At 59.8% G+C, this 22,301-nt stretch overlaps 1 protein-coding gene across 1 annotated transcript in view; it reads right to left on the reverse strand.

Moving 5' to 3' along the window:
• The window catches only part of LRP4 (LDL receptor related protein 4), a 40,893-nt gene that overhangs the window by 17,278 nt on the left and 1,314 nt on the right, over nucleotides 1-22,301 (reverse strand). The window contains 41 exon segments of the mRNA XM_077114794.1: nucleotides 307-392; nucleotides 395-414; nucleotides 1,234-1,368; nucleotides 1,521-1,739; nucleotides 3,380-3,683; nucleotides 4,009-4,170; nucleotides 4,173-4,237; nucleotides 4,326-4,458; nucleotides 4,461-4,483; nucleotides 4,889-5,085; nucleotides 5,162-5,208; nucleotides 5,211-5,246; nucleotides 5,437-5,487; nucleotides 5,490-5,573; nucleotides 6,390-6,521; nucleotides 6,581-6,779; nucleotides 8,031-8,230; nucleotides 8,977-9,084; nucleotides 9,834-9,915; nucleotides 10,082-10,290; nucleotides 11,850-11,972; nucleotides 12,383-12,559; nucleotides 12,749-12,895; nucleotides 12,898-12,959; nucleotides 13,492-13,570; nucleotides 13,573-13,644; nucleotides 14,438-14,926; nucleotides 15,041-15,166; nucleotides 15,495-15,629; nucleotides 15,760-15,888; nucleotides 16,416-16,540; nucleotides 16,880-16,942; nucleotides 16,944-16,998; nucleotides 17,138-17,266; nucleotides 17,508-17,624; nucleotides 17,872-17,949; nucleotides 17,952-17,984; nucleotides 18,065-18,181; nucleotides 19,250-19,396; nucleotides 21,187-21,441; nucleotides 21,658-21,823. Of these exon segments, the coding sequence (XP_076970909.1) occupies nucleotides 307-392; nucleotides 395-414; nucleotides 1,234-1,368; nucleotides 1,521-1,739; nucleotides 3,380-3,683; nucleotides 4,009-4,170; nucleotides 4,173-4,237; nucleotides 4,326-4,458; nucleotides 4,461-4,483; nucleotides 4,889-5,085; nucleotides 5,162-5,208; nucleotides 5,211-5,246; nucleotides 5,437-5,487; nucleotides 5,490-5,573; nucleotides 6,390-6,521; nucleotides 6,581-6,779; nucleotides 8,031-8,230; nucleotides 8,977-9,084; nucleotides 9,834-9,915; nucleotides 10,082-10,290; nucleotides 11,850-11,972; nucleotides 12,383-12,559; nucleotides 12,749-12,895; nucleotides 12,898-12,959; nucleotides 13,492-13,570; nucleotides 13,573-13,644; nucleotides 14,438-14,926; nucleotides 15,041-15,166; nucleotides 15,495-15,629; nucleotides 15,760-15,888; nucleotides 16,416-16,540; nucleotides 16,880-16,942; nucleotides 16,944-16,998; nucleotides 17,138-17,266; nucleotides 17,508-17,624; nucleotides 17,872-17,949; nucleotides 17,952-17,984; nucleotides 18,065-18,181; nucleotides 19,250-19,396; nucleotides 21,187-21,441; nucleotides 21,658-21,823 (5,316 nt within the window).

The raw sequence follows: 22,301 nt of genomic DNA on the forward strand, positions 1-22,301 counted from the left end.
AAGCTCTAACCCTAACCCCACTGCCACTACTGCACTGCCTCAGCCCGACTCGGGAGCACCTGAGGTCACTTGGGGCACTTAAGATGCACGTTCCTGGGCCCAGGCCTCACAGAGCGGGTCCTCCACGGCCACTCGCACACAGCCAGGCACCTTCCTGGCAACAAGCTCCACAGATTCCGTCCACTAATGTCCGAGTCCTAGAACATGGGCGTGGGGGGGTGGAGCAGCCCCGGGGCTGAGGATGCCGACCCAAACCCAAGGAACCCCCAGCCAAGGAGGGGCGCAGTATCCCTCCTAAGCCGGCACCTGGGTGAGGGCAAAGGGGTGGGCCACGTGGCTGACCACCACCTGCCGCAGCCTCCCATTGAGGTCCGCGCTCTCTATCCGGTCCAGTGTGCGTCCACCCAGTAGATCCTGCAAAGACAAGGAGAGCAACACGGGCGCCAAAGGCTTATGGGAACCCAGGTGTCCCCCTGCCCCATCCCCCAGACCGCCGTCGGCCCCTCCTGAGCCAACACTGGCGCAGTCAGGAAGTCTCTGATGAGAGGTGCTGCAAATCCCAAAGAAGAAAAGGGTAGCTGGTGATTTGTAAGCGGTGGGGGCCACAGCTGTTCCGGGCAGGGGCAGAAGGTCAGGACTGCAGGGCAGCCACCGCCCAGCATCACCTTCAGCAGCTTGATGACCCTTCACTGCCCACACTCAGAATCTAAGCCCGGATTCCTTAGAAAGCCTTAAGAAGACACGTCAGCCTACAGGACCCCACTGAAGCTAAAGGAAGGGGACAAACCTGCCACTCTTCAGGTGGCTTTGGTGCTTTTCCCTTCTGGAGGAGAGAAGGGAACAGGCTTGCTTCAAAGCCCCTTTTACCCTCTTCTCTTGCCCTCCGGCTCCCTTCACCTCGGGCAGGAGCTGTAAATTCTCACGCCTAAGGGCCCAGAATAGTAATAAAGACAAAGGTCAGCCCTGAAGTAGACAGGGATAGTGAGGCCCGTGGCCAGGCCAGATGTGCCTGCTAAAGGCACTCACATTGAACACCCCGAAAACCAGCCAAACACACCCAGGAGAAGACTGAGGTTGGATTCAGCAACCCAAACTCTAAGAACCCAAGCTCCTTCTTCCTTCTCATTGCTTCCTCTTCCTTACCTGCCAAGGAGTTCACTATCCTTCTACTTCCACCTCAACCCCCTCTCTACCCGTCCATCTTGCAGGAGGTGGTCTGGGACAGAGGCCCACCTGCGGGCATCGTAGTCCAGGGTGAGGCCATTGGGCCAGCCCAGGGCTGTGTTGATGAGGACTTTGCGCTCAGAGCCGTCCAGGTGTGCCCGTTCAATCTTGGCGATGTGACCCCAGTCCGTCCAGAAGAGGTACCTGAGACACAACATGCTGCCATCACGGCGGCACAGGACGCCGGCGTCCCAAGGACGTGGGAAACCACCCACGCCATCACACAGAGAAAACCCCAAGGGCCCCTCTTCCAGGAACTTCCTCCCTAGCATCCCTTGTGCTGGCCACAGACGTACCCCTTCCTGGGGAAGACAGCAATGGCCCGGGGCTCGTCTAGGCTGTGGTTGACCAGCACCCTGCGGCAGGAACCATCCAACCGTGAAGCCTCAATGGTGTTCCGGCCCGTGTCTGTCCAGTACAGGTTCCTGGCCACCCAGTCCACTGCCAGCCCGTCAGTGGTCTTCAGCCCATGCCCGATCACAGTCTCCATGTTGCTGCCATTCAGATCTGCTCGCCTTGGGAACAGCCCACGGCAGGAAGAGTGAGCAGACTGACCAGCACAGACCGAAACCCGCTAGTCCATGCTCTCAAACTGGACCCCGCCAGACTGTAAGCTCTGTATGGCAGAGACCAAATCCCCATCAGTATCGTCCTGGGCTCTGAGCAAACTAGGGACTCAGTCAAATGTCTGCAGAGCTGACGAGTGAACGCCTAGCCTAGAGGCGGGGCACTTTCTGACGGATGGAGGGGGGGCTGGGTGGGGCTCTTCCTGCGGCCGGATGAAAGGGAGGGGCAGGGCACTTCCTGCCAACCGGACGGAGGAGCTGGGCTGGGACACTTCCTGTGGGCCGGATGGAGGGGGCGGGGCACTTCCTGCAGGCCGGATGGAGGGGGCGGGGCACTTCCTGCAGGCGGGACACTTCCTGCTGGCCGGATGGAGGGGGCGGGGCACTTCCTGCCAACTGCATGGAGGAGCTGGGCGGGACACTTCCTGCTGGCCGGATGGAGGAGCTGGGTGGGGCACTTCCTGCTGGCCCGATGGAGGGGGCGGGGCACTTCCTGCAGGCCGGATGGAGGGGGGGCGGGGCTGGGGCACTCCTGCCAACTGGATGGAGGAGCTGGGCGGGGCACTTCCTGCTGGCCGGATGAAAGGGAGGGGGCGGGGCACTTCCTGCCAACTGCATGGAGGAGCTGGGCGGGGCACTTCCTGCTGGCCGGATGGAGGAGTGGGCGGGGCACTTCCTGCTGGCCGGATGGAGGGGCTGGGCGGGGCACTTCCTGCTGGCCGGATGGAGGAGCTGGGTGGGGCACTTCCTGCTGGCCCGATGGAGGGGGCGGGGCACTTCCTGCCAACTGCTGGAGGAGCTGGGCGGGACACTTCCTGCAGGCCGGATGGAGGGGCTGGGTGGCGTCTTGCCAGAAGGCAGGTTAACCAGGCCCCACACACCTTCCAAGAGGCGAGGCCTGCGAGCGGGTGACCATTGGAAAGGGAGACATTTCAAAATCTACCTGTGCGTTTTCACGGTGGTCCTACACCAGGAGTTCCCACCTCAGGGTCGGGGGGTGCCGCAGTCACTTGGGGGACTTCTCTAGGTAACATGTACCCCTCGCCCCCCCAGCATGGGGTTCTGCTGCACCCCTCAAGGACAGCAAAGGAGAAGCCACCGTCCTTCCACGTCACAACCCCTGCCATGGCAAACACCCTATGGGGGCAGGATGGCCTAGTCCTCACCTAGTCTGGGCCAAATATTTTGAGAATACTAAAACTGAAAGATAAAACAAAATCCCTGTCCACACCACAGGCTCCTACACTACCACACAGACGCTGGTTCAGCTACAAGGCTCACCCATCAGTGAGTCCTAGAGGATCCTTGGTGCTCCCTCGAGCTTGGCGGTAGGGGTGGAAAGCTCCACGGCCCCAGCCTGACTTTATTTTTTAACACACCGGACTTTCACGTAAATTTTAAGCAAGTCCACCAGTTTGAGACTATTCTCTAAGTGACAACACTACAAAGCGAGCTAAATCAGGAGTAGGACTCACAATCCAAATTGCTAAACCATTTCAGTGCATTTAGAGGTCAGCGTAAAACACAGCCTCCCCATCAGAGATCGGAGGCAGGTCTGCGTCCCCAGGGGCCTCGGGGACCCCTCCTACCTGATGACATCGAGGAACACGTCTGTGTAGTAGACCTTCCCGTCCACGCTGTCGTAGTCCAGGGAGATCACGTTGTTGAGCTCAGGGACAGGGACGTGCACATCCGTATGGTCACTGGTGTCTAGCGAGATGCGCCGGATGGCGCCGCGGCTGGAGAAGAGCAAGTAGGTCTCAGGAGCGGGGTCACACGTTCTCCCATCTCCCTTCAGCTGGATGCCCGTGGGGCAGGCACAGGAGAAGCCAGAAGGCCGAGGCAGGCAGAGGTGGGAGCAGCCACCATTTCTGGAGCCGCACTTGTTGAAACCTGGTGATGAGAGCAAGAGGCACAAGTTTTCACACCCAACCTGGAAGACTGGCTGCATCTTTAAAAAGGCCCTGGTTTCGTGCAGCTGATTCTCTGCTTGTCTAGGAGGCAGGGTGTTGTGCTTGGCAGAGATGAGGCAGAAGAAGCAGCGGGTCATCGGAAGGCAGGTGTAACTGTGGTCACACCGAGGTGGACCACAGACCCCGGAGGGGCTGAGGGGCTCTGCCTTTGGTGTGAAGGAGCCCCTATGTTCTGGGACAGCTGTGATGTCGAGCTGCCCCTAGAACGCTCCAGGACTCCGGCCTAGCCCGTGGGGTCTGCTCACCCAGCGGCTGGGCACGGTCCACAGCCTGGATGTCCATGAGGCCCGGCAGGTTGGACCTGACCAGGATGACGTTGCTGCCCGTGCGCTTGTCGGCCCGGTGGATGCTGCGGGTCTGCCAGTCTGTCCAGTAGATGTAGGAGCCGAGCAGGGTGAGGCCGTAGGGTGCTGCACGGGGGACACCAGCGTATGCCGGTTGTCCCCGTTCAGGTCAGCCGTCTCGATTCGCTGGAGAGGAAGGGGAGGACAGAGGTGGCCATCAGGATGCCCACCTCGCCCGGCTCCCAGGCCCCAGCCATGGCCGGCAGGGCTCTCACCTCGTGTGGGCATCAGCCCAGAGCAGCTGGGAGCTGGCCTTGTCCACAGTCAGCCCGTTGGGCCACCCCAGGTTGTTGCTGATGAGCACAGTGCGGTCTGAACCGTCCATGCCAGACCGCTCGAGCTTGGCGTTCTCCCCCAGTCTGTCCAGTACATGAGCCTGGGCGAGGAAGGAAAGCAGCTGGTGACACGCACGGCCACCCTTTCCCTGGAGCGCGGGGAGTGCCCGAGACGCTGCGCAAAGTGCTTTACATGGCCGTCTCCCTGACTCTTCCTCAGGTCCTGCAAAGGAGGCACTTTCACCAGCACCTGTTCGCAGGCATGGAACCTGGCCAGCAAGAGGTTACATGGTGGGCCCAAGGGGACGCGGTTAAGAAACGGAGAAGGAATTTGAACTCTGGTTTCCTGACTCCAAGGCCCACACTTTTGACCTGACCCTGTACTTTCCACTGCCACCCAAACAGAAGTCACAGGGAACAAACAGCCCAGGGAGGTCCGTCCAGGGCTTTCCAGGAACAGCCTGCCCCCCCAGCCCACGGTGTGCTCCTCCCTGGCCCCGCCTCACCCCATCTCGTGGAACAGCGCGATGGCCCGCGGGCTGTCGAGGTCCTGCCACACCAGCACCTTCCGCATGGACCCGTCCAGGCTGCCCACTTCGATCCGGTTGGTTCCCGTGTCCGTCCAGTACACCTTCCTGCCAATGGCGTCCACCGCGAGCCCATCTGTGGTCTGCAGCCCTGTGGGGAGTCAAGCGCACACTAGCTCCCACTTCGATGGGCGGGCACTGCAGGGCACTGCGGAGCTCGGCGGGTGGGGCCGGGCTGGGAGGAGGCCCCACTGTGGTGACAATGTCCTCGTGCCATGAGCCGTCCAGGCTGGCGCGCTGATCCGGTGCAGCGTGCTGTCGGTCCAGTACACCTTGCCTGTGGGGAGGCTCAGCTCAGGCAGGGAAACCGAGGGAGGCGCAGAAATGCTGGAGTGGGATGGCTAGTGGGGCGGCTGCAGGCAGAGATGGGCAGGGAGCCCGCGGGGCAGGGGAGGGTGGGGCCAGGGGCACGGGAGGCAGAGGGCCGTGGCAGCTGTGGGGTGGGGGCGGGAGGGGCCCACACAGACCCTCCTGGGGGTCCACCCTGATGGCGATGGCGTTCTTCATGGTAATGTTGACGGCACCACCACGTCGGCAAAATAAGGGATGTCCAAGAGACCACGCGGACGTCTACTCTCCTGGAAGATGAGGAAGCTGCTCATGCCTGCGTGATGGACAGAAGAGGGGGCATGCCCCTGACTGTGGCCATCGAGAGGAGCTGGGCTCAGGCCAGCCAACGGTCTGCGATCCAGGGAGAGCTATTCAAATGGAGACTAGAACAGGGCAGCTCTGAAGACTGAAAGAATTCACGTGCAGGAAGTGCCTAGCCCCGGCGCTGGCACAGAAGGGCTCAGGAGATGGCCGCTGTTTACTAACATCATGGGAGCAGGTCTCGAGGAAGGACCCTCTGCTACAGAGCTTCAGAAATGGAGGAAAGACCCCAGAAGACTTTCTCACAGCCTGAGAGGCACGATGCACAGCTCCTTTCTTACTCCAAATTCCCAGCGTGTCAGGTTCCAAATGCAGCCATGCAGAGGCTGCCATTAAGCTGTGCTTATTGCATGACCACAAAGGGCCACACCCAAGGGGGCAGGGCGCCACTTTCATTGCACACAAGGTGCATTTTATGTTTACTATGACCATTTCGGGGCAGGTGGAAGTAAAATATCTTCTTTTAATCAAGTCATTATATTATGACATTTTCCGACAGATAAAAGGAAAACGTCTTAAGGAAGGAGCACCTTTTCCTAACAGGCACAAGATCACCACCTGGGCCAGTTGGACCCCTGCCTCCAGTCCAGTGCACCTGCTCCTCTGGGCCTCTCCCCTTTCTAAACGCACCCCCCCCCCAGTCTCTCCCCTAAGCCTCTAGAAGTTCCAGGAACCACAGGGCTTCTCAGACCACCTAGAGCCCATCTGCAAGGAAAGAGAGCCGCACCCCCCAGAAGGCTCTCTGCAGGTGTGTGATGCTCTGACTCACCTGGCGAACAGGTCTTGCCATCTGGCAGCAAGTTGATGCCTGTGGGGCAGGTGCAACTAAAGCCAGGGGGATTCGGGGACCGAAGACAGAGGTGGCTACAGCCGCCATTCTCCAGCGCACACGGTGTGGACACTGGGTAGGGGGAAGAGGGCGGTCAGTGAAGAGAAGCTGGGTTCAAAGCCAGAGCTGGCCGGGGGGCCCACCTGGGGCCGCGGCGTGGAAGACGTGGATGTCCATGAGGCTGTCCAGGTTCTCCTGCAGTGTCTCCCGTCCCCGGCCCGTCCGCCGGTCGGCGCTCTCAATGCTCTTGGTCTGCCAGTCGGTCCAGTAGATGCGCTCCCCATGAAGGGTCAGCCCGAATGGGTGGGGGAGCTGGCTCCCGATCAGCACCTGCAGGCCCAGGACAGGGTGACCCCAGGAGGGTCCGGGGCAGAGCCGAAGGCAGCTCTGCCGTGAGCCCACGGGCAGCCTTCAGCAGGTGCTGGAGATAAACCTGCCACTTAACTGGTGGAGGCTGGCACCAGGGACGGGGTGGGGGTGGGGTGGGGGTGGGTGGACGGAAAGAGACTGTATGCAGTTTACAGCATAGAAGCTCTCCACATTACTAATTCTAAAAGGAAAAAGAGCAACTTTCCAGTGGACACCATCTTAATCCAGCAATCAAAGATAAAATCACCAACAATGGGACAAACCAGCATCATGCCTCTATGAGGAGGCTGAGACGTCAGGACACAACTTCACTCACTGCTGCCAAAAAGGCATCATCTAAATCTAATCGGGATAAGACAAATCTAAATTGAAGGATATTCTACAAAAGAACTGGATTTTACTCTTTAAAAATGCAAAGGTCAAGAAAGACATAACAGAAAGGCTGAGGAAGTGTCCCCGATTAGAGATTAAAAAGAGACGGCCACTAAACAGTGGGTGACTCTGGACTGGATCCTGGACCAAGGAAGACAGAAAGAAAGGGAAGCAAAGCTCTAAGGGACATTGGAACAATTGGTGGTGAATTCAAATGTGGAGTATGGGTTAGAGTCATATCAATGCTAAATTCCCTGATTTTAAAACTTGTACTGTGGTGATGTAAAACAATCTATGCACGTAGGAAATATGTGTTGAAATATTTAGGATCAAGGGGAAGATGTCTCCAACTTAATCTCAGATGGTTCAGAAAAAAAATTATATACATATATAGAGAGAGACAGAGAGAGAAAAGGGAAGGCAGGGAGAGAGAGAGAATGGTAAAGCTGGTATGGCAAAATGTTAGTTATTGGTTTTTTTTTACTCATCTTACAACATTTCTGTAACTTTGAAATTATACCAAGACACACAGTAATATAAACAAAAATAAAAGGGGGGGTGGAGAGACTGAGATCCTGGGCCCAATATGCAGTTGGTGATTAATTAGTGTTGGTTATGGTGGTCATTAGAAGGGTCTGTGCAGTGGTCTCCCGCCCACAATCCAGACATATCCCCCGTTTCCTTTCGCCAGCAGCCAACGGCACCCACCGGGCAGCAGCACCCCAAGGAAGCAGCACCTGCCCACTCTCCCAGGACCTGTGTCCCCCAGCTGCCATCATTGCTAGCCAGTGGGGTGCTCTGCAGTCCCAGGGCCCTGGAGGCTGCTTGTGCCAGCCTTACCTTCCTCTGGCTGCCATCCAGCCCAGAGAACTCAATTGTCTTCATGCCGGCATCTACCCAGTACAGCCGCTGAGACCCGTATTCAATGGCCAGTCCATTAGGCCAGGTCAGATTAGATGCGACAATGACCTGGCGGCCAGATGCGTCCATGCCAGCTCTTTCAATCTTGGGGCTCGCCCCCCAGTCAGTCCAGTATACATGTACCTGGACACAGGTAAGGGAGGCCTTATGCACCTTCGTGTCAGGACCTGGTGGGGAGTCAGGGCTGCAGGGCTTCTGCCGCCACAGCTGCCCCCGCTCCCGGCTCTGCTCCCAGCCCAGCCCTGGCTCAGGCACCCCTTGCCACCCTCACACCCTCTGCCACTCCCCAAAGGCACCCAGGGTTTTAGAAAGGCAGCACCCACTGCTCAGGGAGTGGTCAGCAAATAAGGCCTTTTTCAGAATAAAGAAAGAGGAGAGGTGAAAATGGGGAGGAAGAAATATTTTCGACTGGATCTGTTAAATAATGACAACGCAGGGATTTAACAGAACACTATATAAGCCATCGTTAAAAAGAACAAGGCACACCAATATGATCAAATGGAAAGATAACCAAGACACAGAAAAGTGAAAAAGTTGTAAGACCCAGACCACCACCACCACATGTACATGTACACTTAGAAAAAAAGCTGGGAAAAATACCCTAAATGATTAACAATGGTTATTGCTGGAGAATGAGATTATAGGGAATTTTCACTTTCTACAGGTTTAACATTATTTTTTTACAATGAGTTACTTTTGGGAGCCAACGTCCCTTCCCCTTCCCCCCAAAAGCTGAAGAAATGTCAAGGGTTTCCTTGTTGCAGAGGAGACAGGGCTGCCACTAGCCATGTGGCTGCCGCCGCCCCCCAGCCTCGGGGCGCCCTCCCTCATCCCCGGGCCACGGGGGGTGGCGGGGCAGGTGCTCACCCATCCACGGGCTCCACCACTATGTCCCGGGGGTGGTCGAGGTTCTCCCAGACTAGCACGGTGCGCATGCTGCCACCGGTGTTGGCCACCTCAATGCGGTCCGTACCTGGGGAAGCAAAGGCAGTGACCTCAGTCCCGCCCCTCACTCACCTCCCACCTGCCGTGCAGGCGATGCGCAGAAGTGTGCTTTCACAGATGGCCCGGCTAGCTAGGGAATCCAGTTGCAAGAGGAAATTCAGGGAGCTGACCAGTCCTTTTCTTAGAAACGCAAGGCTTCCCCAGCTCCAGCAACTGGTCCTGCTTTCTTGCTTAAGGAGATGACGCCCAAACTCGTGTGTGCATAAGAACCCAAAGACTCTGGGCTCAGAATCTCAAGATAATGATTCAGTACGTCTAGGGTGGGACACCAAATTTTGCATTTCTAACAAGTTCCTGGGTGCTGCCGGTGTTCCTGAGCCAGGGATCACCCTTGGAATAGCCGTGGTTTGAGGTGTCTCCCTGCCTGCCATGCCTACCAGGCGAGAAAACAAATACCTGTTTTACCCAGACAGCGAGGGACAGAAAACCCACAGGGCCCTAGATTCCTCCTCTGAAATGCTTTAAAACACCCCCGCCCCCCACCACCATCTGCACAGGAGAAGTAGCTGCCGTTTGACTGGCAAATGCCACAACTCCAGGACTGAGCTTTGATTGCAGCTCTGTAGCAGCCCAGTCGTTCCTGACCCACCAGGGACTCAGGCCGAGAAGTGCGGTCGGGATGGGCATAGGGGTCCATTCAGCCCGAGGCCAGCATCTTAAATAAGAGGACTCCCAAAGCGGCGGGCACCCACAGCCGCAGTGCCGCCCTGCACACACCTGCATCCATCCAGTACAGCTTGTTGGTGACCCAGTCAATGGCCAGGCCTGCAGGGCTCCCCAAACTGGTGTCCACTACCACCTGGGCAGGAAGCAAAGCTCTGTCACCACCTGTACTTTCGCTCCATCTCTGGGCACACACTCAGCCTGGCCCCAGGTCTGGAGAAGGCAGGGGAGCCCTCGTCCTGGAGGGCGGCTGCCATCCCCATGTGCACCCGCCCTCGCGGGCCGCCCTGTGGAGCCCTAACCTCCTGGCCCATCCCATCCCACTTGGCCCTGATAATGGTGTCAGTGCTGACATCCGTCCAGTACACGTAGTCATCCCCGGAGTCCCAGTCAAGGGCCACAGCACTGCAAATGTCGGTCAGTGGGATGACATCATCAGACAGGTCCTCTGTGTCAAAGCTGATCCGACGGATGTCCATCCTTCGGGCAAAAAGCAGGAACTTGTCAAGACCTGATCAAAGGCCAAAGGGGTCTCCTTTTAATGCTCTAAATCCAGTAACAGTGGCAGACACAGGTGCTGGCCTGTGTGGCATCGGCTCAGTCACACCGCCGGCCCCGGTCCCCTGCTCGGCACACGCAGGCCCCTCAGGACACGGGCAGCCCACGCGGCAGAGTCAGCACTTCGGATCAAAGGGAAACAGGTTCTGCCCAGGGCCCCGAAGCATGTCTGGTGGTTCTCCTCTCCATTTCTCTCTCCTAGTTGTTTTCTCCCATCCCCTAGTGCACTGGCCGGCTCACTGCCCACCCCCCCACCACTTCTCTGGCCTTGGTATCTGCTTTGAGTTTCTGCCATTCTACTCCATCAGCTAGAGCCCTTCTCCCTGCTTTTCTCTCTACAGCTTTAGCCAAGAGTGACTATTTCTGGGCACACACTCTCTGTCATGCCCTGCTTGCTGCTTGACTTGTCTGGTCTCCTTCCCTCACACCAACCCTTTGGGAGACATACTATTCTTGTTCCTACTTTCTAGAGAAGGCGAACAGGCCAGCACGACATGGCCACAAAGCCCCAGAGCTGGGACTTGAATCCAGTCTGTCTGGCTCCAGCGACAGAGCTTTGGCCACTCCCCTGAAACTTTTCCCCCTTGCTCTTCCCTACCCTCTGCCTCTCCTGTTCTGAGTGGGCTCCCAGCGAAGACTTCTGTCTAGAAAGGTAATTTCTGCCTAGTAATATCAATCCTCTTCTCTCAAGCTCTGGGAAACCCTTAAAGGGAAGCTCCTGGGACAATCTCTTATGTCTCACTAAGACAGCATGAGATGAGCCGGGCACAAAAGAACACAAGGGAAAACCTCAGAGCAGGACACCAGGTTCTCAATCCATGTGTGTTGAATCAATATTATCCGGTTCCTCTGGAATTTTTCCCTAATCTTGCTCTTTGGAAAGGACCCAGATCCCAAGAGAATTTTATTTTAACCCAAGATGAGAGGGTCAGTGGGGTACAAAGTAGAACAGCAGCTGCTGATGTGTGAGGAAGTACCCAGACCCCTCTCTGGTCGTGCAACAAGCTGAATCACACCTCTCTGGGTAGGACAGTCCTAGGAAAAGTCACCTGCATGGCTCTGAATTACACCAGGCCACCCCTCAGAGCAGCAACCCTGCAGGAGCCCAAAGCAAGTCAGAGCAGCAACTCTGGGCGGGACCAGGGAGCTGGCGCAGGAGGCAGGGAGGTCCACTGTCTTTCACTGGGCATGGATTTATCCAGACCTATGTATACTACGCATCATGGGAGATGCTGATTTTGGCGCCCTGGTTTAGAAAGGCCTGGTACCTTCTTGCTGCTTCTAGATTCTACCTGGTGAAATGACAGACAAGCCAGGCTTGAGGCCTCAGTGATGCTGGGGCCTCTGTCTCAGCCTCGCCCTAGGAGAGCCCACCCCTCAGATGCCTCCGCTCCAGGTGTTAGGTAGGAGGCTGGCTCCTCCCACACCGGGCAATCCCTCAAGGCCCCGTCCTTTGTTCCTCCACCCACCCTCCCAGGCCCCACGCTGAGGCCAGCGCCCAGACCCACTCACTTTGGGCACAGGCATGGCTGCTGATCTTGCGGAAGCCAGTGGGGCAGGCGCAGGTGTAGTTCTGCCTGCTGGGTAGACAGAGGTGGATGCAGCCTCCATTGTTGTCTCCACAGCGGTTTTTTCCTGCTCAAAGAGCCCAGAGCAAGAGCACTGAGTGAGACCAAGTTTTGTGAGATGGAGCCAGGGTAGGAAGCAGGAGTTTAGCCACACTATGCTGCTAGAAGGCAGGAATCAGGTCTTATTATTTTTTCAACCTGCCCCAGCTGCTAGCACAGGGAGTCCCTGGCACCCAGGAGTTGTCCTACAAATGTTTTCAGGAATTAGGTGGGGCAGTGATGCAGGGTGAGTCTCATGAGTATCCATGCTGCACCGCCCCGCATGCCCAGCAGAGGGGCGTGCCCACGTCCCACCCTCAGTGCAGCAGAGGCAAAGGCAGCAGGGACCGGGGCAAGGGAGGTTCTCGGGCACCACCAGAGACCCCGTCTCCCTGGGCTTCGCTGGCTCACCCCTTGGGCGGCGCTTTGTGTTTTTACCTGGAGGCTGGCGCTGGGGGTGTAAGGTGTGGATGTCCATGGGGAAGTGGAGCTTGTTGCGAATGATTTCCTGATTCTTGCCCGTGAACTTGTTGGCACTGTTGATGCTCTTGGTGTGCCAGTCTGTCCAGTACAGGCTGTCCTCGAACACCGTGATGGCGAAGGGGTGTGGCAGGCCTGGGGAGGCCCAGTGAGACCTCAGCGAGATGTGCCAGATCTCAGTGTGCCACGGAGGGTGGGCAGGCCGGGGTGGGTGGGTGGGCAGACCAGGGGGTGGCGGGAGGTGGGGGGGCGGGAGCCAGGGCTGGGTGGGTGGTGGGCAGGCAGGGGTAGCCGGGACGGGCGGCTGGGGTGGGGCAGGCCTACCCTGGCTGATGACAGCCTTGCGGTGACTCCCGTCCAGATTGGCCCTCTCGATGACATGGTGCTTGGCGTCCACCCAGTACATGCGGCTAGCGCAGTCGATGGTGAGGCCATTGGGCCAGAAGAGATGGGTGTCAGCGATGACATGGCACGCGAGCCGTCCATGCTGGAGGCCTCGATGCGTGGTGTGTTGCCCCAGTCCCAGTAGATGGTCCTGGGTGGGAGAGTCGAGAGGCCACCCAAGGGTAGTGGCTCGGCAGCCAGATGGCAAAGACACCAGATCCCAGCAGCTGGGAGACCTTCTCATTCACCCACAGGGTGCTTTCCAAAAGCTTGAATTCAGGGGTCTTTAGACAGGACATTCATCATTTATCAAAAAAAAAATTCCCGAGTACCAGGCACGGGAGGACACTGTCCTAAGCCTTAAGTTAGTCGATGGTAAAATACTGAACCTAAAACTTACCTACTGGGCATTATGAACCTTTTCAAATACATCATCTCATTTCATCATCATACAACTATGAGGCAGGTACATGCTTTTAGCATCAATTAAGAAATAAGTAAACTGAGGCAAACAGTGGTCAATGAGCCCAGGGTCACACAGCTGGTCACTGCAGACCCAAGACCCAACCCAGCTCTGTCCGGTTCAGGGTCCCCATCGCCAAGGCACCCTGGGGGAGCCCATGGGCCTGGGGAATGCCCTAGAAGTCTCAGGAGGGACTCAGGAGCTTGACTGCCCAACTCACCCTTCCATGGGGTGCAAGGCATGGCCCGGCTTCTCGAGGTTCTGCCACAGCAGCACCTTCCAGTGGGCTCCGTCCAGGTGGCCACCTCAATCCTTGACGTCCCCAAGTCAGTCCAGTAGAGTTTGTCGTGGACCCAGTCTACAGCCAAGCCCCTGTGAGAGGGCAGGGGCACAGTTAGCCGCTCAGCCTGGGCCCCCGTGCTACTCTAACAAGAGCAAATGCCCACAGGAGGCCAGGTCGCTGTAGCCATTCTGCATATACTAACTCATTTCATTCTTACTGCAACCCTGTGAGGTGGGGACTCTAATTCCCATGAAGAGGAGGAAATGGGGGCAGAGAAGTCAAGCAGCCAACCAAGGCCGTGCCTTCACGTCCCTGCCGACCATGCTGCACCCGGGCTCGGGTCTGCCCTGCTCTGTCTCAGGGGTTTGCAATTTGTGGCCTCAGGTCCTGCAGAGGCACTGCAGAAGCTGCACCAAAGGTGACACCCTTCACCCACGCGTACGACAGCCTGAGGCTGCAAGGTGAGTGCCAATGTCCTTTCATCCATGAACACTGAGATACAATTATCTGGGTCAGCCAGAATGTTCTCAAAACTGACCTAGCAAAAGAAATTCGGGAACAAACTGGATGCTAAGCCTGATAGGAAATTGTAACCATCACACACAGATCTTCTGATTTCAAATCACTGTACTCATCAAAAGCCTTCCTGAGCTTACGGACTGAGCTCAGTGATGGGCGGATGTGGGCGTGGGCTGTGCGCCAGCTCTGGACCTACAAAGGGAGTCCGTGCTGACCAGTATTTCTATGTTGGAGTCCGTCTAAGATTTCACTGGAAGAAAAAACAGGTTCTGCTGCCCGCGACTGGCCAACTGCCCCTCGGCCTCTTCCGCGGCCGCTCTGTGAGCTCTGAGTGCCCCCGTCCCATCCCCAGGGCCCACCCCACCTGGGCTCTCCAGCCCCGTGGACACGACTTCCTCCACGCTGCTGCCGTTGAGGCTGGCCCGCAGGATCCGGTCCAGGGTGACGTCCGACCAGAAGACGAGCCCACGCCGGTGGTGGAAGTCCAGGGCGATGGCGTTCTCCAGGTTGTTGAGCAGCAGCGTATACTCGGGGCGGTGCGGCAGCACCTGCCGGATGTCGATGCGGTTGGCGAACAACAGGACGGCTCCGCCCTGCGGCGCGCACAGAAAGGGCCTGGGCTCCAGAGCCGCCCTGGGGCACTTTGGCACGCCCCCCCCCCCCAGCTGGCAGGGGGTGCGGGCCACCAAGCGGGCTGCAGGCGCTCTCCAGGAGTAGTGGGAGAGAGGGACCCCGATGATGCCCCTCACCCATGCAGGGCTGTCTTGCCAGGAAGGCAGCTCCCTCTGCGCCACACTGAGATGGATGTCGCTCCGCCGCTCGGTCAGCTTCTTGGGCCCGTCCAGGCCCAGCCCTGTACCCGCCTGGCCAAACGCCAGCGCCCCTCACCATGCCCTCTACCCAGTGCCCTCTGCCCCGCATCCCTCATCCAGCGCCCTTACACAGCACCCTTACCCAGCGCTCTTACCCAGACCCTTGCAGCTGCGCTGGTCAGGACACAGCTCATAGCCCGCTTTGCACCAGCACTGGAAGGCCCCCTCGCTGTTGGTGCAGCCCTGGCTGCAGTACCCCTCCTCAGCACATTCGTTCACATCTGGGAGGGGCAGGCAGGGTCAGGAGCACACCCCTCCACCGTCCCAAGCCACCAGCTGCGTTCCCGCCCATGTGCCCCCTCCTGGCCAGGCTGTGTTACAAGTGATTCCACCTAGGCTGGAATCCATCCTCTGCCACTCACCAGCTGCGTGGCCTTCATAAATTACCTAACCTCTCTGAGCCTCAGTGTCCCCATCTGTGAAATGGGAGGGACAGTTCCCACCTCTTAGGGTTGCCGGGGGGATTAAATGAGGCCTGGTCCAGCAAAGGCCTGACCCTGAGGGGATCCAGCCACCTGCCTGCGGCCCATTCCCGGTGGGCCGGCTCACCCTGGCACGCTTGTCCATCCTCCATGAGCCGATAGCCTGTGTGGCAGGTGCACTGCACTGCCCCCCGCACCAGCTGGCACTTGTGGGTGCAGCCGCCGTTGTTGACGCTGCAGCTCTCCTCTCCAGTCTGGGGCCCTGTGCCAACCATGCCAGAGATGGGGGCACAGACCACAGTCCCCCACCGATGGCCGCCTGGGCCTTCCCCAGGCCAAGACAGGGCTCCTGGGCTGTGAGGGCCCTGCTCAGCCGCCTGCCCTCGGGACACTCACGGCAGCTCTGCGGGGGTGCTCATTACTGTGGTCCCCACAGTCGTCAATCCCGTTGCACAGCTTCCGCTGCCCGATGCAGTGCCCGTTCCCACACAGGAACTAGTCCCAGGCACACTGGGGGCTTCCTGGGGAGGGAAGGAGGCGGGGAGGGTCACACAGGGCAGGCTGGGGTCCGCAGAGGAAGGGAGCCCGTTATCCCCCAGACAGACGAGATTCGGGGCGGGAAGGCTGGGGTCCTGGGCAGGAAGCAGCTCCATGGCAGCGTGCCCTGTTCTCCCCACGACGCCCCAGAGGGAAAGCGGAGCATGCAGAAGAGAAGGGGACATGCAGGGGCACCGGCAGCGGGGGTGGGGGGATGGGGGGGGCGAGGGGCTGTCAGCCGCCGCGGCCCCAGCGAAGGCAGCTGCACGCGTGCAGCAATGTGAGTGGCCACCAGACCGCGCAGCCCTTTATCACGCTCTGGGTCGGGGCTGCAGGCCGCACCGCACCTATGTCCAGCCCTGGTAAGTGGGAAGGGCAGGTGCGGCCCAGGCCATGGTCCAGGACTGAAAAAGGCCCGCCTCGGCCCCACTGGACAGGCAGCCAGGCCTGCCTCTACCCCCACCCCACCCAACCACAGCCAGGGGTCTGGGGCAGCGATGCGAGACCCCACCTGTGTTCTCGCAGTTCTCTTCATCACTGTTGTCTGCACAGTCTTCCTCCCCATCACAGTGCCAGGACTGCCGGACGCAGCGGCATGACCGACAGCGGAACTGTTCCGTTGTGCACATCAGGTGGCTGGGCAAAGCGGAGGCCTCGTGACGGGCTGGCCCCAAGACTCCGCCTGCCCCCAAAGCCTCTTGATGTCAGCGCCCCTGCCAGAGCCAGTCTTCCTGACCCTGGCATCACGGCTGGCCCCGGTGGCGCCTGCAGCGCAAATCACCAGTAGGCGGGACCAGTCTTGAGACACCTGAGGACCCTCAGCGGGGACACGGCCAGGACAGACGCTACTAGGGGCATGGCCTTTGGGACTGGTGCCTCGAGCGGGCACACCTGCCCACGTGCACAGAGGTGCCATGCAAAATGTCCTGTCCTGCTGGCCCCTGGCCCCGTGTGCCTCCCCAGGCCTGGCCCCACTCACTGCAGTTGTGCTCGTCGGACTGGTCGTCGCAGTCGGCATCGCCATCACAGCGCCAGCCCGTTGATGCACAGGCCTGCCACACATGAACTCCCGGAGCGGCAGGGCTGCTGGGAGGCTGCAGACACCACGCCCGTCACAGCCGGTCCATGCACAGCTCCCCAGCGCCGGCCAGAAGGCAGGACCTGTGCCAGCCACCCGGAGCGCACCCCCGCCCGGCCCCCGCCCGGCCCCCCCCCGGCCCCTCCGATGCTCACAGCAGTCGGACTCATCTGACCACTCTCCACAGTCGTCGTCGCCAATGCAGCGGTAGATGTCAAGGATGCAGTGACCGTAGGCACACGGGAACTCCTCCAGGCTGCAGGGGGCGGCTGGCACCGTGGACGCTGTGGGGCAAGGGGCTCTGCTCAGACTGGTGGAGGGGTGCTCTGACTGCCGGGTTGGTGTCCGGCCAGGTCGCTTCCTCATGAGGGAAAGAAAGGGGCCCTCCTGCCCGCTGGGGGGCTTGCAGCAGGGTGGGAGCCTTGGTCTCCGCCCGCCCTGCCCGCCACAGCGCACTCCTCGGGCCAGCCCGCTGAGGGCACATGCCCTGTCCCAGTCCAAGAGCCCAAGGCCAGAGCCACTCACGGCAGCTCTCCTCGTCAGAGCCGTCCTTGCAGTCGGTGTCGCCGTCGCAGAACCAGTGCTCAGCGATGCAGCCACCATCGCTGCAGCGGAACTCCTTGTCGGAGCACTTGCGCAGGTCTGGGGGGCGGAAGCTGTCCTGAGGGTCCCCACAGGTGCCTGCTGCCCCCAGGGCTGTGATCCCACCCAAAGGCCCTGCAGACCCAGGGTGGATGGTCTGGGGAAAGCTGGGCCCTGGGGAGCCCGGGCCTGCCCCATGGTCTGGTTCTGGGGTGGGGGGCCGCCCCCTGCCTTCCTGCAGCCGGGGCTTGAGGTGGCACCACGGCTGCACCCTCGCGCCTGCCCACCCGCCCCCGGGCCCCCTCACCGCACTGCTCATCGCTGTTGTCGCCGCAGTCGTTGTCACCATCGCAGTGCCACAGGCTCCGGATACAGTAGCCATTCCGCAGGGGAACTCATCCTCCTCACACTCGCGGGGCGCTGCGGGCACGGGGGCGGTCAGTGGTCAGCGGTCAGTGGGGAGCGGAGCCCAGGGAGCCCTCCCGGTCTGCAGCACTCACGACAGTCCTGCTCATCCGAGTCGTCCTCGCAGTCGTTGTCGCCGTCGCACACCCAGGAGCGACGGACGCACTTGCCGTTGTCGCAGTGGAAGTCCAGTGGGGAGCAGGTGGGCAGCACTGAGTCCAGGAGGGGACAGAAGGGCTCTCCATCCCATGCGTGGCTCACGGGTGCCGGCCCGAACCCCTTCCCATGCCTGGTCCCAGGTCTCCCGGCCGCCCCGGCCCCCGCGCACACCCTGCTCCTGCCCCAGCGGACGGAAGCCCCACCAGAGGGGAGTGATGGCCAGGGGTCCCGGGGCCGGGGGAGAACCACCCCAGGAAGTCAAACCATGGATAACGGAGAAAGAAAACATGAGCAAGAGAAACAGAAGTGGGAAAAAGAGAGAGCTGGAGTGTCTCTTTCTCTTCTCTTACTAAACAAAGATTAACACATGTAGCTCAAACCCCACTTCCAGAACTCATTACTTATACTGAGAGGTCAGTTACCCTCTCTGAGCAACAGTTTCTTTGAGTGTAGAATGGGGATAATTATACTCGGCTTACAGAGGCCTTTCGAGATAATGCATATGAAAGTGAGGCATTTACAATCATCACAATTAGTGAACGGGTTAATTAATAAGGCTCAGGTTGTAGTTTCATTCTCATTAGATTAATTAGCACCGGCGGCTACAGTGCTGCAGGTGAGAGACCGCCTCCCCAAACCCCAGCAGCTGGCTCAGCAGCGGCATCTCTACACATCCAAGCCAGGGCACCCAGGCCACCTGGGCACAGGCCACTACTATGAAGGGCAGAGGGTGATTTAAAGAAAATGTAAGATTTCTTCCAAAATTTATGATATTTAAAAAAGCTATGCCTGCATAGCTAAGACAAGAAATGGAAATCATCTGCATCCATGTAGAGTCTGTAAATGTAAAATGCAGAGTAGGTAGGACACGTACACAAATGCCTCTGCACATAAACATCAGGGAGAGCTACCCGGAGGGACCGCCTGCTGCCCCGGGGCGCTCTCCCCCACACTTGCGTCCAGGCTGGGTGGGCTGCGCACGTGAGCACAGGAGAGGCAGGGCAGGGGTGGCAGGCCAGAAACCTCCGTCTGCAGGCCCGGCCCTCTGAGCCTGCTGCAGGGGACCCACAGGGCCCACCCCAGCCTCGGCCGGCTCCCCAGCCCCGGGAACAGGTTCTTACTACAGCCGTCCTCGTCGCTGTGATCCCCGCAGTCGTTGTCCCCGTCACACTGCCACTGGGCGGGGATGCAGGTGCACTCGCCAAGGGCGCTCACCGCACACGTGAAGTGGCTGCGGCCACAGGCGCACTCGGGGCTGCCGGCCAGGCCTGGGAGGAAAAGGGACGGGGGTGGGTGGGGGCTCGGCTCCGCCCACGCAAAGCCTGCACAGGGGGAGGGCCGGGAGCCCAGGTGGGCATGGTGCTCAGGGGACACCCCGCACGCCCCCCCACCCCTTCCCTGGGCAGAAATGGCCAGGCAGGGCCCTCTGGCTCCCTCCAGGCCCAGATGCGGTGATCCGCGCAGCGGGCAGGTGTGGAGGAAGGAGAAAGTGTGCTATCAGCAGGTCTCCAATTCCTCCTCCCCAAACCCGGGTGGAGATACAGAAGATTCCACCTCTGTCCAGGGCCTCGAGACTTGGTCACGGACACAAGACACATGAGTGGGGTTAAAATGGTGGAAGTCCCTTTAGTACAGGAGCCCCTGGGGAGAAGGGTGGCCATGAGGGGGGCCAAGGGGTGGAGAGGGGCGGGGACGGCCAGGGCCCTCCTGTCCAAGGGGCAGGCCCTGCCCCGCCTCAGCAGGAGGGCCTGCCCAGCGCGCATCAAGCGCTCTGCCCGCTGAGTCCCATGACCAGCTGCCGCAGTCCTCGCCAGCGTGCCCGGCAGGATGCCCGGGTGGCGTGGGAAGGGCACGGTGTCCCCGACCCAGCCTCAGCTGGAACAGGGGGCTTTGCCAGGGTCACTTCGGGCTCCCAGCCTTCATCTAACCGCTCAGGCCTGTGGCCACCCCACCGCCCTCCCCACCCGCTCCCTCCCCATGCGCCCTGTCCCCCCTGGTCTGAGGCAGCAGGCTCAGCCCACACCCCACTGCCCCCCGCCCTCACCATTTCCCTGGCCTGCCTCCCCTCTCTTGGCTCAGCTCCTTGAGGCACATCCTTGCCTCACATCAGAATCACTGGCCTGGCTCAGTTAGGGCTCAGGGCAGGACAAGAGGGCGAGCTGCCACCCCTCCAGGGTGCACCCTGCCCCTCCTGGCCTCAACCCGAGAATGAGCACGAGGCAGGGCCCTTCTTGCAGGTGGATGGCCAGATGGGGATCTGCGAACCCCTGAAATGGCAGAGAAATGTGTGTTTCTGAGGCCAGGGGCCACAGCACTCGCCAGGCTCTTGGCCGAGGCATCATCCCCTCCCCAAACGCTGAGGGAGAGGGGCGGGCATCCAGTGGCGCCCCGGAGACCCTGGCAGGTGGGGCAGCTCCGCACCCCAGCAGGCTCACCCAACCCCACAGTTTCTGTCTCCCCAAGTCGCTTTGCAAATTCAGGGTGGGAGATTATTTCCCAGGGCAGCCTGCAGACCCCAGCCCCATCTTCTCAGGCCTGCTCAGAAAGCACTAGAAGGGACAGGGGCTCTTCTCACTCAGACCTGGGCCACAGACATGGCCTCTCAGACCTCTGCACCACAGCTGCAGAGACCACCTTAGGGAGGTCTGGCCAGGCTGACAGCAAAGAGGACACGTTCAGGGGCTGCACAAGAGGGAGCTCCCTAGCAGGGACCCTGCCCAGGGAAGCACAGCGAGGAGGAAAAAAGAGGCTCAGTCAGTGGTTCTCAATGGGGACGACTTTGCTCGCTGTCCAGAAGCCCTTGGCCAGGGGTGGAGATAGCCAGGTGGTCAGGACTGGCGCCCAGCGGGCAGAAGCCAGGAGGGGCTGAAAGCATCCACACTGCACGGACAGCCCCACTGCAGAGAACCCAAATGCCAACAGTGCCACACACAGGAGAGTGCGGGGTGCCCAGCACAGGGTCCAGTAAAGAGGGGGGACAGAGCAGAGGGGAAGGCAGGGGTGGAGGACCAGCAGGTTGCCCAGACCAGACAGGCCCGCATTCCGCCACCAACCTGACCTCGTTGCACACGCCACTTCACCCCTAGGTCTCGGTCTCCACATTTGTAAAAAGACCACAAGGACTGGACAGGAGAATACGTGTAGAAGAAATGGATCTCATGCCTTGGCACAAAGGAGCCGGGGGTGGGGGGTGCAGGGAGCATGGGGCACAGCAGTGAGGGGTGCAGGGTGTAGCGGTGCAGGCACAGGGGTGTGGAGACGCAGGGTCTAATCTTTCCCCAGAGGACCTTGGTTTTAAGGCACAGGCACTGGGCTGGGAGAGCAGGAAGAGCAGAGCCCGCTGTCTGCAGGTGAGAGGGCTGCTGCAGGTGAAGAGGAGCCTCGCCCGCGATCCCCAGGGCCCCACCCTGCCTTTGGCTGAGCGGTGATGGAGCTCCTGACCTCACTTGGGAACAAAGCGCTCCACGCGAGGGGCGTCAGGAGAGCCACAGGCAGTGCAGCGCCCCACTTCCCACATGCCCAGCAGCACCTGCGCTGGCTCCGCGAAGGCTGGGCAGCCCTGGGTCAGGCCGGCCCTTGACCAGGCCTTTCCTAAAGTAAAGAGACACACTGCGCCCCAAAAGCAAGCGCTCCTGGACAGCCGTGGCCCTCGAGGTCCCGGAGGTGGAGGGGCTGCCTTTGTCCTTGAGGCTGGGCTGTGATCAGAAAGGACAGCTTTCAACCCTTTCCAAATGCAAGAGCGGTGCCCGAAGCAAGGGAACAGGGGACACAGTGGCGAGGCAAATCCCACGTGGAGGGGTGGCCCTCAGCAACTTCGCCACGCTTCTGGCTTGGAAAGCCGCTCAGGGGTGCCCCTCGCTCTGGGGCCAACGTTTTCAACAAGGGGAGGGTCTCCCCTGGCTTTGCTGTCTCCGATCACCAAGGCACCCAGCTCTAAGAACACACACCCATGTGCTCACTGGGGCGTCTGAGGGCTGAACGAACGTGCACCCCCACACCTCCCCAGCCACCTCCACCCCATCACCATCACTGCTTCTTTCTGAGAACGGAAACCGTCCCGGACAGACAAAACCCAGTTTAGCAGGGTGCTGAGAGCTCAGCATGGCAGTCAAATGCGGGTTCCAGTCCTGGCCCGCCAGCAGCTGTACGACTGGAAACAAAGTATTTAATGCC

Source organism: Tamandua tetradactyla, chromosome 8, assembly GCF_023851605.1.
Source record: "Tamandua tetradactyla isolate mTamTet1 chromosome 8, mTamTet1.pri, whole genome shotgun sequence".
In the NCBI taxonomy this organism is placed as follows: domain Eukaryota; kingdom Metazoa; phylum Chordata; class Mammalia; order Pilosa; family Myrmecophagidae; genus Tamandua; species Tamandua tetradactyla.